We start from the raw sequence: 15,409 nt of genomic DNA on the forward strand, positions 1-15,409 counted from the left end.
CACTCATGGCATTAAAATGTTTCTAGCACAAGCAACACACACACACTTAAAAATATTTGCACATGCAAGTTGGTTTCGAATGTGGCATCACGGCATAGGCATGCCAAAGTTGCATCCAAGATTCAGTTTTGTCGTAGTGGAGGATTCTAAATCAACTTTATACTGCTGCGGTTTTTTAATATATCAGTGATGTCTTAGTGTACATGTATTCTGGCTTTTTGGCCTTTCCTTATGTGCTGGAAACACTTCTAGGATTTCATGCTCAGCAGCAGAGCTCCATAACCACTTGCTCAGTGTGGCATGTGTTCGTCCATGGTTATCACAGCTTTGTGTGGGTATTTTCCATTTCTGTTGCTGTTCCTGTTTTGAGACATTTTTGCAAATGTAACACAAATGCACAGTGAGCATTCGCATTGCAAATGAGTTACGCTGTTGCATGTGTGCTTGTGGGTTGCTTTCATTTCCCTTATAACTGAGGCAATGCGCATGTGTGCTGTGTGATGCTAGAGGAACCCCAGGTGGTCGAAATTCCCAAAGCTTTCCACTACGGCTTCGCCTTATAGCATGAGTTGCTTTGGGACGTTAAACCCCATAAACCAACCAACCGAGTCAGTGCACTGTAATTTGAGCTAAGCGTAGGACTTGGTCAGTGTACCTGGGGCTTCTTGTGCTCTTTCTGTGCTTTGCTTTTTTATGTTAGATTTACTAATGAGTGCCATTATTTTAGCCTATGGGTTCAACAACCCTTGAATATATGTGCATACTTGTGTATGCGTTTACTGGTATACTTATTCAGCATGCCTCTTGTCCCGCACACTCCTGAATGTTCATGGTGTATCAAAAACTTCCCGGTATCCAATGAGAATTCGTTTCTGTAACAATTTAGGTCTCATTTTGCAGCGTACGTAACCTTGGTGACATGCTTTTCCATCTAGCCAACTCTGCAGTGAGATTGACAGCTATGATGCCCAGCACAAGGCTATGGACAGCGCCAGCCCAGCTGTGGAGGAGTACAAAAAGACGACACTTGCACCCAGCGTTGCATTTTTTCAGAGCTTTGTGGACAAAGTTTGCCTCGCAGAATCAGATGCAGTTGCAAACCGAGGGGGTAAGTTTGTCTGCTCATTTATTGATGTATATTGCATGAACTTCGGTAGGTTTCGATAGACAAGAGGTTGCCAGAAACTACAATGAAACCATGAAATTTTTAGTGAAGTGTGAAATCTCATATTGATGAACAGTGTATTTGCTAGTACTTTGCTGGGTCTTCTGCAATGACTAGCTCGTTTGGATCTGAAAAAGTAATTTAGGCTAAATTGGTGTGATCTACCACTTTCATCGTAAAGATGCAGATGTGGTTATTTCATTGAGAACAGAGTTTCACCAACTGAAAGAAGAAAACTTAAGATCTAGTTTATTCATTCATGCCAGCTGTCCATTCAAGATTTCTACCACCTCCCTTTTATGGACTGAGTGTGGTTAAATAATGGTGGGGTGCAACAGCTGCATGTTTCTGTGCCGTAAGCAAGAAATTTGTTAAATTTGCGCCACACTGCGCCAGAATGCCCTGACTAGCTGCAAAAGTTTGCCATACTTGGGCACAACTTTCTGCGGCCGTGATATGGCCTTTCACAACGCTTCAGGCACTGCAGCGTGTGTCACTGGCCTTTTAGTTTTATTTTTAGGTGGCATCACGCTGTTCTAACTCCTACTCATATTTTTCTCTCTTGCATCCACGCGATTCCTCCGCTCTTCAAGTACGCTGAACCGTTGTGGTTTGAAGATGCCCTCACTCATCAGTTTTCTTTGCTTACGACTTGCTTTCCTATCTGCTTTCTTCATTTGCCCTTTTGCCTTTTGGTAGCTGTTTTTTATTATTTTTTTTGTCATTTTTTTTATGTGCTTCGTTTTGAATCAATATTTTTGTTTTGTTTTTGTATACCGCGCTCGCTTTTGGGCACAGGCTGATCGCAGTCACGGCTTCGAATTAAGATCTTCTGGACCTCCCTTTGCATGACACAAGCTGTGGATCTTGCAGACAGTAAAACATTGTTTTATAAGAAATGCATATTCTCTGAAAAATTAACTTCCTCTGTTTTATGGCTCACTTTTTTGTGTGATGCCTTGCAGAACGAAAAGCCTAGTTACAAAAATACCTAGGTATCGTCTTTGCCAAAAGTAACCGAGCAGCCCCACGGTGCGGTGGTCGCCGTCAGTGGCCGCTGTACACCGGCGGCAAGTGTAAAGTGGCTGACATAATGCTGCTCCCTCGCTGTCTTTCTTGGGATCATAAAATGTAAATGGATAACATGTGGGCTCTAGTTTTGTGCCTTCGGAGCGCTGTGCTACTGAGAAAGGGCGCTGCTAGCAGCAAAACTCGCTGAATGATCATTTTTTACTGGTGCCGTGAACCATGCGCTCTTTGTTACACCTTGCGCGTTTAATATCAGTATGCAGCTCCTTTAGTTGCAAAGCACGTGCTGTTCTCCTATTCGCAGTGTAAGCAAAGTAATTTGGGGTATGGTTTTCCAAAAATCGATGTGGTTTTTTTTTAATCTTCGGCTGTGACGCTTCATTGAGCCTGAGGAGAGAGAAAAACTGGGCAATATCTTCCTCTGTTTCAAATGTCGCTATTGCTACATAAATAACGAATCGAATGCACCAATGCCACATTTGCTGCCGCTTGCTAACGCACGGAAGTACTGGCTTGACGATTGTAACATCAAACCGAATGTGGGAAAGTTGGGTAAGGAGTATACCTGCCTCAAGCATATTAGGCAATACAGCGAATGCGTGATATATATGTAAATGTTCTCTAGCATATGATCCGCAAGAGTGCATGAAAAATTTCTTTTCTAGTTGCATTGAACCTTCCACTGAACTCGACCATGTTGCATCCAGGGCATGATGTTAAGATAGAGGAGGTGTGTGAACAAGCCTCTCCACAGCGAAGGGCAAGTGGCGACGGCGATGCTCAGATTTCCGCAGGCAACCAAGAGGTGACGTTGACTGTTGGGGACTAAGGGTCTGCAGGTTGCCGCAAGGAACGGCAGTCAGGTCTCGACTTGCATCGCGTGCGCATTTTGTTTGCCTCGCTCATTGCACGGTGTATTTCGCTGATGCCCACCCTCCATTTCTTTCTTCAATCATGATATATTTTGCATTCATGTGATGGGGAAAAAAGTGCTTTGTTTCCTGCTGCAATACCGGCTACAAATCCTGCAAAGAAAGATTTTTGCTTTTTTTTTTCGACGCCAAAAGACGAGCGGCTTGAGCTGTGGCAGCGGACAATACCATGGAAGGACCGAGCTCTACAATCAACAGACTATGTTTGTGGGCGGCGGAGTACTGTGGTCGTGTGCTGCAAAGCATGCCATGTCGCACATTGCTGGCAAAGGATGCGGTCCCCACGATATTTTCTGCCTGCCCTTTCTACCCTTCGAAGACTTCAAAAAATATGAAGCGACCCGGAACCCAAAAAAACGAGCATCAAACGTTAAGGTTCCAAGGCGGCTCAGGATCGTTTCGGCTGCCTGGTATTCTTCACCGAGCACTGACATCACTAAGTACATGCCTTCTATGCTGTCCGCCCTGACCAAAATGCTGTCGCTGCCGCTAGGATCAAACTAGGGTATACCAGATCAGTACTTGAGAGTCTTAATGACTAATCCACTGCAGTATGGTAATAAGTGAATTAACAGGTCAATAAGGCCTAACTTTTTTTTCTTAGCTCATACAATATGGTTATTTCTTCCGTTTCGTTGTTGCAAAACAGCAGGTGTGTAATTCACTAAGTAAAAGTGAATAAAAACCGCACGTCGACCCTCTATGTACAAACCCGAATCCGGCTCGGTCCCGCAACTTTAAAGGGCCACTGTCCAGGGAAGGACCTTTTAAGCTGTTAAGCGCTATAGGGCCCCCCGCCTAGACGGAACAGCGAAATGTATGCGCCGACGGGGCAGAGATGGGGGTGCCACGGCGGCAAGCAGGTCTGCAGATAAGCCGGAAACATCTGAGGGGAGCTCCTGGGGAGGTGTCTCGAGGTACGCGGGTTTGAGGCGATCTAGAGAGACGCGGTACGGGCCGTCGTATGAGGGGGTAAGAGGCGCCTTTACAGCGTCTCTCTCGCCTGAGAAACACATGCGTCGAGGAAGCAAGGTCTGGGTGCACGAAGACTTGATGGGCAGATGAGCGAGGCGGCACTGGGCAGATGCTGAAGACAGTCTTGTAGGCGATTAAGGTATTGTAGTGGCTGGGACGAGGGAGCCGAAGGTACGAACAAGCCGCAGGGATGTGCCGAAGACGAGTTCGGCCGCCGAACAGCCAAGGTCACGACGCAGGACTGCACGTAGGCCTAGGAGCACCATAGGGAGGTGGTCGACCCAGTGCTCGCGATCCAGGCGCACAGTGAGGGCAGCCTTGAGCTGGTGATGGAGCCACTCGACCGTGCCATTGGCACAGGGTTGGTATGATGTGGTGCGGCAGTGTTTAGTGCCGAGTAACCGTGTGAGCGAAGTGAAAAGGGCACATTCGAACTGGTGGCCACGATCCGTGGTAAAAATGCCGGGGCAGCCGTAGCGAGAAACCCATGCTGAAACGAAAGCTCTGGCAACTGCTTGCGCAGTAATGTCCGAAATTGGCACGGCTTCGGGCCAACGGGTGAAGTGGTCAACCATCGTCAGAATATACTTGTAGCCCTGAGAGGGGGGAAGCGGTCCAACGAGGTCAAGATGAATATGGTCAAAGCGCGATCCAGTCGACAGGAAAGACTGAGGGGGAGTTCTGGTATGGCGTGTCACTTTAGCAGACTGGCAAGCAAGGCACGAGCGGGCCCACTGGCGAATGTCGGTGTTAATGTTCGACCAGACGTACTGCTGGGCAACGAGGCGCTGCGTGGCTCGAATGCTAGGATGGCAGATGTCGTGGAGGGAATGGAAAATGGCACGACGAAAGGCCTCTGGGATGAACGGTCGCGGTAGGGCCGATGATATGTCGCACCAGAGCGATCCGGGTACAAACGGATGAGGCACGAGCTGCAGACGGAGGGCTCGGGGGTGATCATGCAGGGCTTGCAGCTCAGGGTCTTCAAGCTGCGCCCGGGCCAGAGATTGCGAGTCCACAGCAGGTGAAGACACGCCGATGGTGGTAATGTGTGAAAGTGCGTCAACTGCCTCGTTGTCAGTGCCTTTGATATGTCGAATATCGGTTGTGAACTCCGATATGTAGGCCAGCTGACGAAGTTCACGGGCGACATACTTCGAAGAGTTCGTACGGAACACATACACCAGAGGCTTATGGTCCGTGAGAGCGTAAAATGGCTGGCCCTCCAAGAAGTGGTGATAGTACTGGATGGGGGAGTAGATGGCAAGCAGCTCACGGCCAAATACGCTGTAGTGAGTCTCTGCAGGCTGGAGCTTCCAAGAGACCTAGTGGGTGCCACTCGGAGTCGATCTGCTGCTGGAGAACCGCACCAATGGCCACGCTAGAAGCATCCACCATGATGCGAGTGGGCGCGGAAGTCTTTGGGTGGATGAGGACGACTGAATCGGCGAGGGCTTGTTTTGCAGCCATGAAAGCGGCCTGAGCTTCGGGAGGCCGGGAAATCGCGGAGGATGAGGACTTGGTGATGTGCAGAAGGTCAGTCAGGGGGGGAAGAAGCTCGGCGCAGTGCAGAATAAAGCGCCATGAAAAATTCACTAGATCCAGGAACTCACGGAGCTTGCGTAGGGTAGTGGGTGCTGGAAAGTCCTTAACAGCCTGGACGTGAGAAGGCAATGGACGAATTCCCAGTGCCGAGATGTGGTGGCCCAAACTCGAGTTCGGAAGAGCTGAAAACACATTTCTGGGTGTTGAAAGAGTTCCCGGAGGTGACGCTCGTGATCCTGTGGAGAACGACTCGCGACGAGGATGTCGTCGATGTAGGCAAATACCGCCGGGAGTCCACGTGTCCCTTCAGCAATGAATCTGGAAAGTTCGAGCTGCTATATGTAGCCCAAATGGCATGTGCACATACTCAAACAGTCCAAAGGGTGTAGTGATGGCCGTCTTCGGAATATCTGCCGGCTCAACAGGGATTTGGTGGTACGCCTTGACAAGGTCCACTTTACTAAAGATCTTGCAGCTTTCCAGATGTCCAGTGAAGTCTTGGATGTATAGAAGGGGATAGCTGTCGTGGACCGTGTGAGCGTTGAGAGCCCGGTAGTCGCTGCACGGACGCCAGTCACCCGGTTCTTTCTTGGGCACCAGATGGACTGGTGAAGCCGAAGCGCTGGATGAAGGGCGAATAATACCCAGCTGGAGCATGTGGTCGAATTCCCGTTTTGCAATAGCTAGACGCTCACCGAAGAGGCGGCGCGGACGAGCTACGACAGGTGGACCACGCGTGACAATGTGGTGGGTTATACCGTGCTTGGGTGGCTGATGGAGATTACAATGCCTCGTGACCTCTGCAAAGTCTGCGAGGACTCGGGCGTACGCGCATGACGGAATCAGATTTTGGATGCCAGTGGAAGCGACAGCCGATATAACACCAGTGATGGAAAGGCGCGTCTTGCTGTCAATGAGACGATGGCGACGCATGCTGACGTCCAGATCAAAATGCGTCAGGAAGTCGGATCCGAGGATGGGTTGATGTACATCAGCGACGATGAATACCCATCAAAATATGCGCCGCAGGCTGATGTCCAGGGTGAGGGATTGGAGACCATATGTTGCAATGGAGGTTGAGTTAACCGCACGGAGAATAGGTCCATGTGACTTGGAAGCTTGGCCGGCCTTGGAGGACGGCAGTACGCTGTCTTCGGCACCAGTGTCGACGAAGAAGCGCAGGCCTGAAATGCGATCCATGACGACGAAAAGGTGGCCAGGTTGAAAAGGGAGGTCACACACCGCCATCAGTGATCTCGCTCTGCGTTTCCCGACCAGTTGCATGGTGGAGTGCACTGGCGGGCGCGGTGCTGGAAAGTTCGGTGATGCTAGCAGAGACGTGGACTGCGAGGACTGGACAAGTGCGGACCGCTCGGCGAAGAGGAACGGTGGCGAGGTTTTGAGGAGAAACCGTGCTGGACATGAGAGGACGTCCGAAGGGCATCGATAGAAGCGGCCAGCTGATCGATCTGGGCCTCTAATCGTGAAATGACAGAGGTCTTTGGTGGAGAAGAGAGGGCAGCGACGGAAGGAGAAGCCTCGTCGTGGACTCGATCAGCGAACTGGGCAAGGCGGTCAAGGGTCAAATCCCCCGCAGCAGTCAAGATGAGGCAGGTGGACTGCGGCAAGCGTTGAAGGAAGAGCTGCCTCAACAGTGTGCCATTCGAGTCGGCGCTGCTTTCACCCAGGAGCTGCCACATGCTAGTGAGTAGCTGGGAGGGGCGGCTGTCTCCAAGCTCTTCGTAGGTGAGCAGCTGCTAGAGGCGCGCACTCTCGGACGCCCTGGTGCGGTCCAAAAGGCCCTGCTTTAGTCGCTGGTACAGGGCATCGCCCAAGGGTCCAGCAATAATGTCCGCCACCTCTTGAACCACTTCAGGAGGCAGGTAGGAAAGTAAATAACGAAACCAAGATGCCTCCGAGGTGATGTGGTGCAGATGGAAGATGGCTTCCACTTGGGCAAACCAGATCTGCAGACACTTGGGCCAGAATGTTGGTAGGCAGAGCTGGAGAGTCGCAACGTCCCGTTGGCGCTAGGTAGTGTCAGGCGGAAGGTCGCCTGAGGGCGGTAGGTTGCTGGGGTCTGTCATTTCTTAGGCCGGAGTCACCACTGTTGCAAATTTGCAGGTTCGCAGTGGAGCACCAGAGCAAGATGACCAGCGTGGCAGGCTTCTCATTCAGAACAGCCCATGCCGAGCTTGCGCTCTGATCATGCGCTGTACATCTTTATTTTCCTCTTACACAGCTGGTAACGCTGATCTCAGCACCTCTGCTTTATATCGTCGGCAGGCGCTATAAAGCAAAGGAGCCCAGTGCTTCGATCAGGTGCCGAAGATAGTCTGTGCAAAATGCTGCAGCGATGTGCGCGCCGCAAAGCAGCAAACATACAAATCAAGGCTCTCTCATCCTCCTCTTCGGGAAACCAACATCCCTGTTCTCTACGAGCTGACATTGGAGTTGCAAACGACATCCATTGGTCCGCCTCACTGACTGACTGGTGAAGGATGGGCTTACGCGCTTTTCCGTCGCCACAGCCGGACTGAATGCAATGAAAGCAGCGGCGTGCGCTCTTTCGCCCATTTCGTTTTCTCACACTCATAGTGCCACGCCCCACCTCCCGCCAAACGTGGAGGAGGAAGGGGAATTTGTCTTGCGGAAGCTAGGCAACCGGGCAGGAGAGTGAAAAACGTTTGCGAGGGAACGGGAGGTGAGAAACATAACAGAATTGGGTGATTGCGGAGGCTGTAACTGCGTTAATTATTACTGTTTAAAAAACATTTTGCGGCCTTGCGTTCTGGGGGCGAAGTCTCACAGTCATCGAGGAAGAAAATATTTTTGACCGGAGGGTGGACAGTGGGCCTTTGAGCCCGGCCCAGGACCGGCCAAAATGGTAATTTCCCAGCCCAGACAGGCCTGTGGGCCAGGCTGCATCTGGGCTTTCGGACCGGCTCGAGCCCAAGCAATGCCATGTGAAGTGCGCATTCCTAACTGCTTATATATAACTTTAGGAGGCCAATTCAGCCTTAGCCTTAATAAACTGACTTCATATTAAATGCTCGTTTTGAAAATTGCAGGCCAGTGAGTAGCTGTTCGCTCTCGCTTGGAATTGAAGTTCGAATTGGTGTGAATTGTAATAGCTGCTCCTCTGGAAGCCCCAGAAACATTACCTTTGTAATAGGAGTCCTTGAAAAGGGCGCTACGCCGTCAACAGTCAATGGAACGTTCTGCGATCAGTCGTTGCACTTCTGTAAGCGCACGCCCGAGCGTCGGAGAGAGAGCTTCGTTGTCGTTTTCTTTCCTGACCGTCACGCGCGTTGAACATGGTTGTCGTTCTCTTCAGAGCATCAGGCGCTGAACGTATCAAAGTCGAATACCTGTTTTACAACTTCCCCCGGGCGAAAAGACTCCATCCTGGCGGATTATGGCGATGTGACGATGGCAGGGTCGTAGTTAGGCTTCAGGCGGTTACTGTGTACTATTTCACGATTGCGGCGACGGTGGTCAGTGGATGGCGTAAGGAATTCGATGAGGTAGTTGATGGGGGATGTTTGCTTGACAATACGGTAGGGGCCCTGATACTTGCTCAAAAGTTTGGATGAAAGGCCGGGACTGGAGGAAGGCACCCATAGCCAGACCAAAGAGTCTGTACGGTAAGTAGGAAGAAGTGTGGTTTTCTGCTGTTGCTGAGCGTGAGAAGTGAAGGACCGGGCAAGCTGGCGGCATTCTTCAGCATAAGCTGCAGCTTGTGAAACAGTCGTGAATTCGGAAGAATCCGGTCGGTAAGGGAGAATGGTGTCCATGGTACAAGAGGGCTCACGACCGTACAGAAGGAAGTATGGTGAGAATCCTGTGGTTGCTTGAGTGGCAGAGTTATAAGCGAATGGGACGAATGGAAGAATGCGGTCCCAGTTGGAGTGGTCGGAAGCGACATACATTGCCAGCATGTCGCCCATGGTGCGGTTAAAACGCTCAACCATTCCATTTGTTTGCGGATGGTACGCGGAGGTGGCGCGATGAACGATTTTGCATTCTCTAAGAACAGCTTCGACAACTTCAGAAAGGAAAGCGGGACCTCTGTCACTCAGCAATTCTTTGGGAGCCCCGTGGCGAAGAATGATGTGATGGAGGATGAAGGAGGCAATGTCTTGGGCTGTAGCAGATGGCAAAGACGCCGTTTCGGCGTAGCGTGTGAGATGATCAATTGCAACGATGATCCAGCGATTGCCTGTTGATGTGCTAGAAAGCGGGCCGTACAGGTCGATTCCAACGCGCTCGAAGGGCTCAGCTGAGCAGGTCAGCGGCTGCAGAGGAGCGGCGGGCTGGCGAGGTGGGTGTTTTTGGCGCTGACACTCTTGGCAGGACTGGACGAACTGACGAACATAACGGTACATCCCACGCCAGTAGTACCGCTGTCGCAGGCGAGTGAAGGTTTTCAATAAGCCTGCGTGGGCACACTGGGGATTGTCGTGGTAAAGGGAGCAAATCACAGAGCGCAGATGGGTTGGAATTACAAGCAGCCACTTTCTACCATCCAGAAGGTAATTCCTACGGTAGAGGAGCTCGTCTCTGATGGCGAAATGGTGAGACTGGCGACGGAGAGCGCGACAAGGAGGTCGTGAAGCGCGGCCAGATAAAACATCCAGGAGTGAAGCGATCCATGCGTCTTTGCGTTGCTCGGAAGTCATATCGGTGGGCATGTCGGTGGGGTGTAGAACGGATATAGCAGGAGTGGCTTCAGGCGGCAATGGAGAACGTGAGAGAGCATCAGCATCGGCATGTTTACGGCCAGAGCGGTAGATGACGTTAATGTCGTATTTTTGGAGCCTCAGAGCCCAACGGGCCAGTCGACCAGAAGGATCTTTCAAAGAAGACAGCCAGCAGAGGGAGTGATGATCGGTGACGACATCAAAAGAACGGCCATACAAGTAGGGGCGAAATTTTGCTATTGCCCAGATGATAGCGAGACACTCTTTCTCGGTGACGGAATAGTTTGCTTCAGCTTTTGTTAGGGTCCGACTGGCGTAAGCGACAACGTACTCATCAAAGCCAGACTTCCGCTGAGCAAGTACTGCGCTGAGGCCGACGCCGCTGGCATCAGTGTGGATTTCCGTGGGAGAAGAAGGGTCGAAATGACGCAGGATTGGCGGAGTCGTCGGAAGGTGGCAGAGTGTCGCGAAGGCATCATCACAGTGTGGAGACCAGGCTGAAAGATCGTGGCTGGACAGAAGCTTGGTGAGAGGGTTGATGATTGTGGCGAAATTGCGAACGAAGCAGCGGAAGTACGAGCAGAGGCCGACGAAGCTGCGGAGTTCTTTCACATTAGTTGGCTTGGGAAATTCTGCTACAGCGCGCAGTTTTGCCGGATCGGGAAGAACGCCATCCTTGGAGACGACATGCCCGAGAATGTTTAGCTGTCGTGCTCCGAAATGGCACTTCTTTAAATTTAATTGGAGGCCAGCGTCGGTCAGGCATCGCAGAATTGTCTGAAGGCGCTGGAGGTGAGATGGAAAATCTGGGTAAAAGATGACAACGTCGTCCGGGTAACAAAGGCAAGTGTGCCATTTGAGCCCTCTGAGTAGGTTGTCCATCATGCGTTCGAATGGGGCAGGGGCATTGCATAGTCCGAATGGCATGACATTAAACTCATAGAGCCCATCGGGTGTGACGAAAGTGGTTTTTGGGCGATCGGCCTCTGCCATCGGCACCTGCCAATAACCGGAACGCAGGTCTATTGAAGAAAAGAACTCAGCTCCCTGCAGGCAGTCAAGGGCGTCGTCGATACGAGGGAGAGGATAAACGTCCTTGCGCGTAATCTAGTTCAGTCGACGGTAGTCTATACAGAATCGGATGGAACCGTCTTTTTTCTTGACCAGGACGACCGGAGACGCCCAAGGGCTGTGCGACGGTTGGATGACGTTTCGCTGGAGCATGTCAGTCACCTGTTCGTCAATAATGCAGCGCTCGGCGGCTGAAACACTGTACGGACGCTGGCGCAAAGGGGCATGCATGCCGGTATCAATGCGGTGAGTAACGGCAGTTGTGCGCCCCAACGAAGGTTGCTGGGAGTCTAACGAAGCCGCGAAACGTTGTAGGATGGCGACAAGCTGGGCTCGTTGTAAGGGCGTCAGGCCAGCGTCTATGGACCGGTGGAAAACTTCGAGGGAAGATGGAGTGGCGACAGGAAGGGGCGTTATGGCGCTGATGTGAAGGCCGGCAGTGTTATCGACGAAGGGATAGGTGGAAGTGGAATCGAGCAAAGCAACGCTACCCAGTGACTGGCCACATGGCAAAGTAGTTGGGCAGGGGCACGGGTTACAAACAAAAATAGCACTTGAGCTGCGAAAAATTGTTAGCACAGCATGGGGCAGCAACACGGATTTTTGGTCAGCGCATCGTAACGAGGGTGTGTAGATAACAGTGGCGTCGGAAAGAGCAGCACAATAAAGAGGCACAAGCACTGAGGAGAAAGGCGGAACGTCTGTGTCCTCTGCGACGTGCACGGTAGCGGCAGCAGCAGCGGATACGTCGAAAGAAGTGTCACTGAGGGGTGATAACTCAAGTTGAGCACGGGCGCAGTCTATTATGGCGTTATGATTGGAAAGGAAGTCCCAACTAAGGATGACGTCGTGTGATGAGCGGGCGAGGACGAGGAATTCTATTGTGTATTGAACGTCGTCGATGACAAGGCGGGCGGTGCAGGCGGCTAATGGTCGAATGTCCTGAGCGCTGGCGGTGCGAAGAGAAACGGCAGGAAGCGGCGTCATTACCTTTTTTGAGTTTGCGACAGAGGGTGTACTTAAGCACTGATACGGCTGCGCCAGTGTCTACAAGTACTTCGACAGGAACTCCCTCAATGAATACGGTAATAATGTTGGCTGGTACTGAAACAGGTCTTGTGTTAGTCCCTGATGGCGCAGTTCTTGCCTCCGGAACTGCGGCCGTTAGTTTTCCGTGTTAACGGCTGGTTGGCGGCGGAGCATCAGAGAACAGGAACGATGGCCAGGTGAAGGCGAGCGGTGGGATCGGCGGTCGTAACTTGAAGAGGACTGCGGAGGAGGCTCAGGGAACACGGGCGAGGGGGACGGGGTGAGATTGTACATCGGCTCACGTGTATAGTCGTAGGGACGAGGGCCACGATTGCGGCACAAACGGGCCACATGGCCGGCGACTCCACAGGCGTAGCAAATGGGTCGGTTGTCTTGTGTGCGCCAGGGGTTGGAAGGCTGTGGCTGTAATCGACGGCGGAGAACTGGATGGTAAGGGGGAATTGTAGGCTGCTGAGGTTGCTGATGTCCCTGAGGCTCGTAGAGAAGGGGAGGCCGGCTGTATACAGGGGCGACAGGGGGTGGTGGCCGCACCAAAACATCAGCGTACGTGAGAGGAGCCGCCACCAGGGGCTGCTGAGGAGGTGAAGGCAGAACCTCGGCGACCTGCTCTTGTATAACACGCTGAAGGGTGGGATTGAGCGGCGGCGCAGGTGCTGGGGGGCAGGTAGACAAAGAAAGCTGGCGTGCGACTTCCTCACGAACAAACTGTTGAATCTGCTGAATGAGCGTTGTACTTATTTTTATAATTTCAAACAATATAAGGCAACACTTTTTCAGCAACACTAATAAAAACACTTTTGTTCCCGAGAAAAACTGTCCACAAAGTGAGCTATACATAGCAGTGAATCATAGAGCAAATAAATAAAAGTATTTTTCATTACCACCTGCTTTGTGTCTAATGCTCTGTGGGGAGATGGAAATTAACCAGATCTCTGCAATTTTGGTAGCATTGCCCTGGTCTCCGTATTAAACAAAAATGCAGTGTTGTTAGGCAAATAATTGCTGTCTTGTTGTGTGGTGGTATTTCTCCTGCTGTAGACGTGGAGTGTATACATTCCATGAACTGTGGATACATGTTTGCACTCATGTGGCACGCTTAGGAAAGTAGCGTGACCTGCTGGGAGAAATTTCCTTGCTTGCATGAATTCCTTTATTCCTACAAAACGCCGTATGGAATGGCACACTGGCTTCTTTGTACTGCAAAGCATCGTGCCACTTGTCATCAGTGTGGCATTTGAGCTTCTACACTACCTTTTGCTGGGGTCCTGCACTGGGTGGGGCAGTTGAGGTTTTGCTTTCATTGCTATTTATGTCTTCAACAAAAATGATGCTTGAGTCGCAGTGGGCTCTGAGCACTTTCACCCTCTCCATCATCTAGACAGGGCTTTTCGCATTTTTGAGGCTTAAATCCACTGAAAAATTTGGTCCTCAGAAAAGTTAACAAGAACTGGGTGCAATTGCATCGAAATTTCAGGCAGTAGTTGCCACAAAAAAGGGCAGTACAATTGCAAATGCTTTCTATTCGTTCATGTCAGAATTGCCCATCACTCTTCACATGCCTTCCAAAAGTTGCTTACATTGAATGACCTGTGCGTTATAGCTTGGGCTGAATAGCTTTTCTATTGCCAATCAATACCTGGCAATGAGCTTTTGCTTACTGAGATTGCAGCTTCTCCAAAAATTGATTTCTTTTTTATTTTTAGATGCAACGATGGAATTCTGAAGACTTCAGCTGTGACATGCTCAAAATTGTGTGTGAAAAATTATATGCTATCATCGGCAAGCTAGTCTTTTTATCAGCATTTACTTTATTGTCTACAATAAAGCAGTCACAGAAATAGTGATGCTGTAGTTTGTTTTATCTTCTGTTTTGTCCCAAATGAACTGGGCCATTACAATGGATATTTTCTTGTACAACAGTGTCATCATAAAACACACAGAACACATGAAACAGTTTTCTCTACCACCTACTCATATCAGCAATGTAGGAAAATGCCCAAACAGCAAATTTAAGCAAAAGTGTGATTTTTGCCATCTGTTTACAATGTATACAAGTAACCTTCAGCAAATATGCATGGAGTGCCATCTAAGGACAACTTTGCAAGTTACAGCTAGCAGCTGTCTGGTAATGCGCTAGCTCTGGCAATGAATGAGTTAATATTGACTGGCACAGCTTTTGTTACTGCTGTAAAGACTGCTGCATGACTGGAAACAAATTATGTCTTACTCTTGCATTGGTGCAACTGTGGTATGGAAGTGGCAAGTCTTGGCACTGAAAATCTTATGAAGTCAAAAATTGTTCAGGTCTGATTTTGACCTCGTCTCTGGTAGCAGGAGTATCAAGTGTCGTGTGGCTGTAATGATGTGCTTGCTGATAGAATGGTAAATATGAACGAAAAGCTGTATTCGGTCACACATAGTACCTGCCACGGTGGCCGACTGGTTAATAATGCTCAGCTACCTGGACAGGAATACCCTGTTCAAACCTGACCGTGGCGACCGCATTTCGATGGAGACGAAAGCAAAGGTGTGAGTGTGCTGTGCAATTTCAGTGCATGTTAAGGATGTCCAGGTGGTCAAAATTATTCTATAGCCCTCCGCTACTGCACCTTTTTCTCTCTTTATTCTTTCCGTCCCACCTTCCTTCATTTCCTTATGGCATGATTCAGGTGACAGATACTGCGCCTTACTTTTCGTATAAACCAATTTGCATTTTTCGCACAGTTGGTAGTTATCAGTAGCAGATTGGGTCCTATTTCAGGCATAACTCATAGACAGTGTTGTTAGATAATTGCGAGCAGGCCCACATTCTTTACAATCCATATCTATAGTGCTGCGGTATTAACAAGATAGCTTTGAAGGCCCAGTTCTACAGAAAATGTCAATATTGCGAGCAAACAATTACTGATATGGCTCAGGCAGGTGACAGTGTATTTTGC

The 15,409-nt window shown here is 50.2% G+C and overlaps 1 protein-coding gene across 1 annotated transcript in view; it reads left to right on the forward strand.

Annotated features, from left to right (window-relative positions):
• Positions 1–14,311, forward strand: part of Prim1 (DNA primase small subunit) — a 37,446-nt gene extending 23,135 nt beyond the window's left edge. The window contains exons 9-10 of the mRNA XM_084590808.1: positions 936–1,108; positions 14,174–14,311. Coding sequence (XP_084446934.1) covers positions 936–1,108; positions 14,174–14,193 — 193 coding nt within the window. The 3' untranslated portion in view covers positions 14,194–14,311. The remainder of the gene's footprint in view (positions 1–935; positions 1,109–14,173) is intronic.
• Positions 14,312–15,409: the final 1,098 nt, after the last annotated feature.

Source organism: Amblyomma maculatum, chromosome 1 (genome assembly GCF_055883805.1).
Source record: "Amblyomma maculatum isolate TAMU_Amacu chromosome 1, ASM5588380v1, whole genome shotgun sequence".
In the NCBI taxonomy this organism is placed as follows: Eukaryota; Metazoa; Arthropoda; class Arachnida; order Ixodida; family Ixodidae; genus Amblyomma; species Amblyomma maculatum.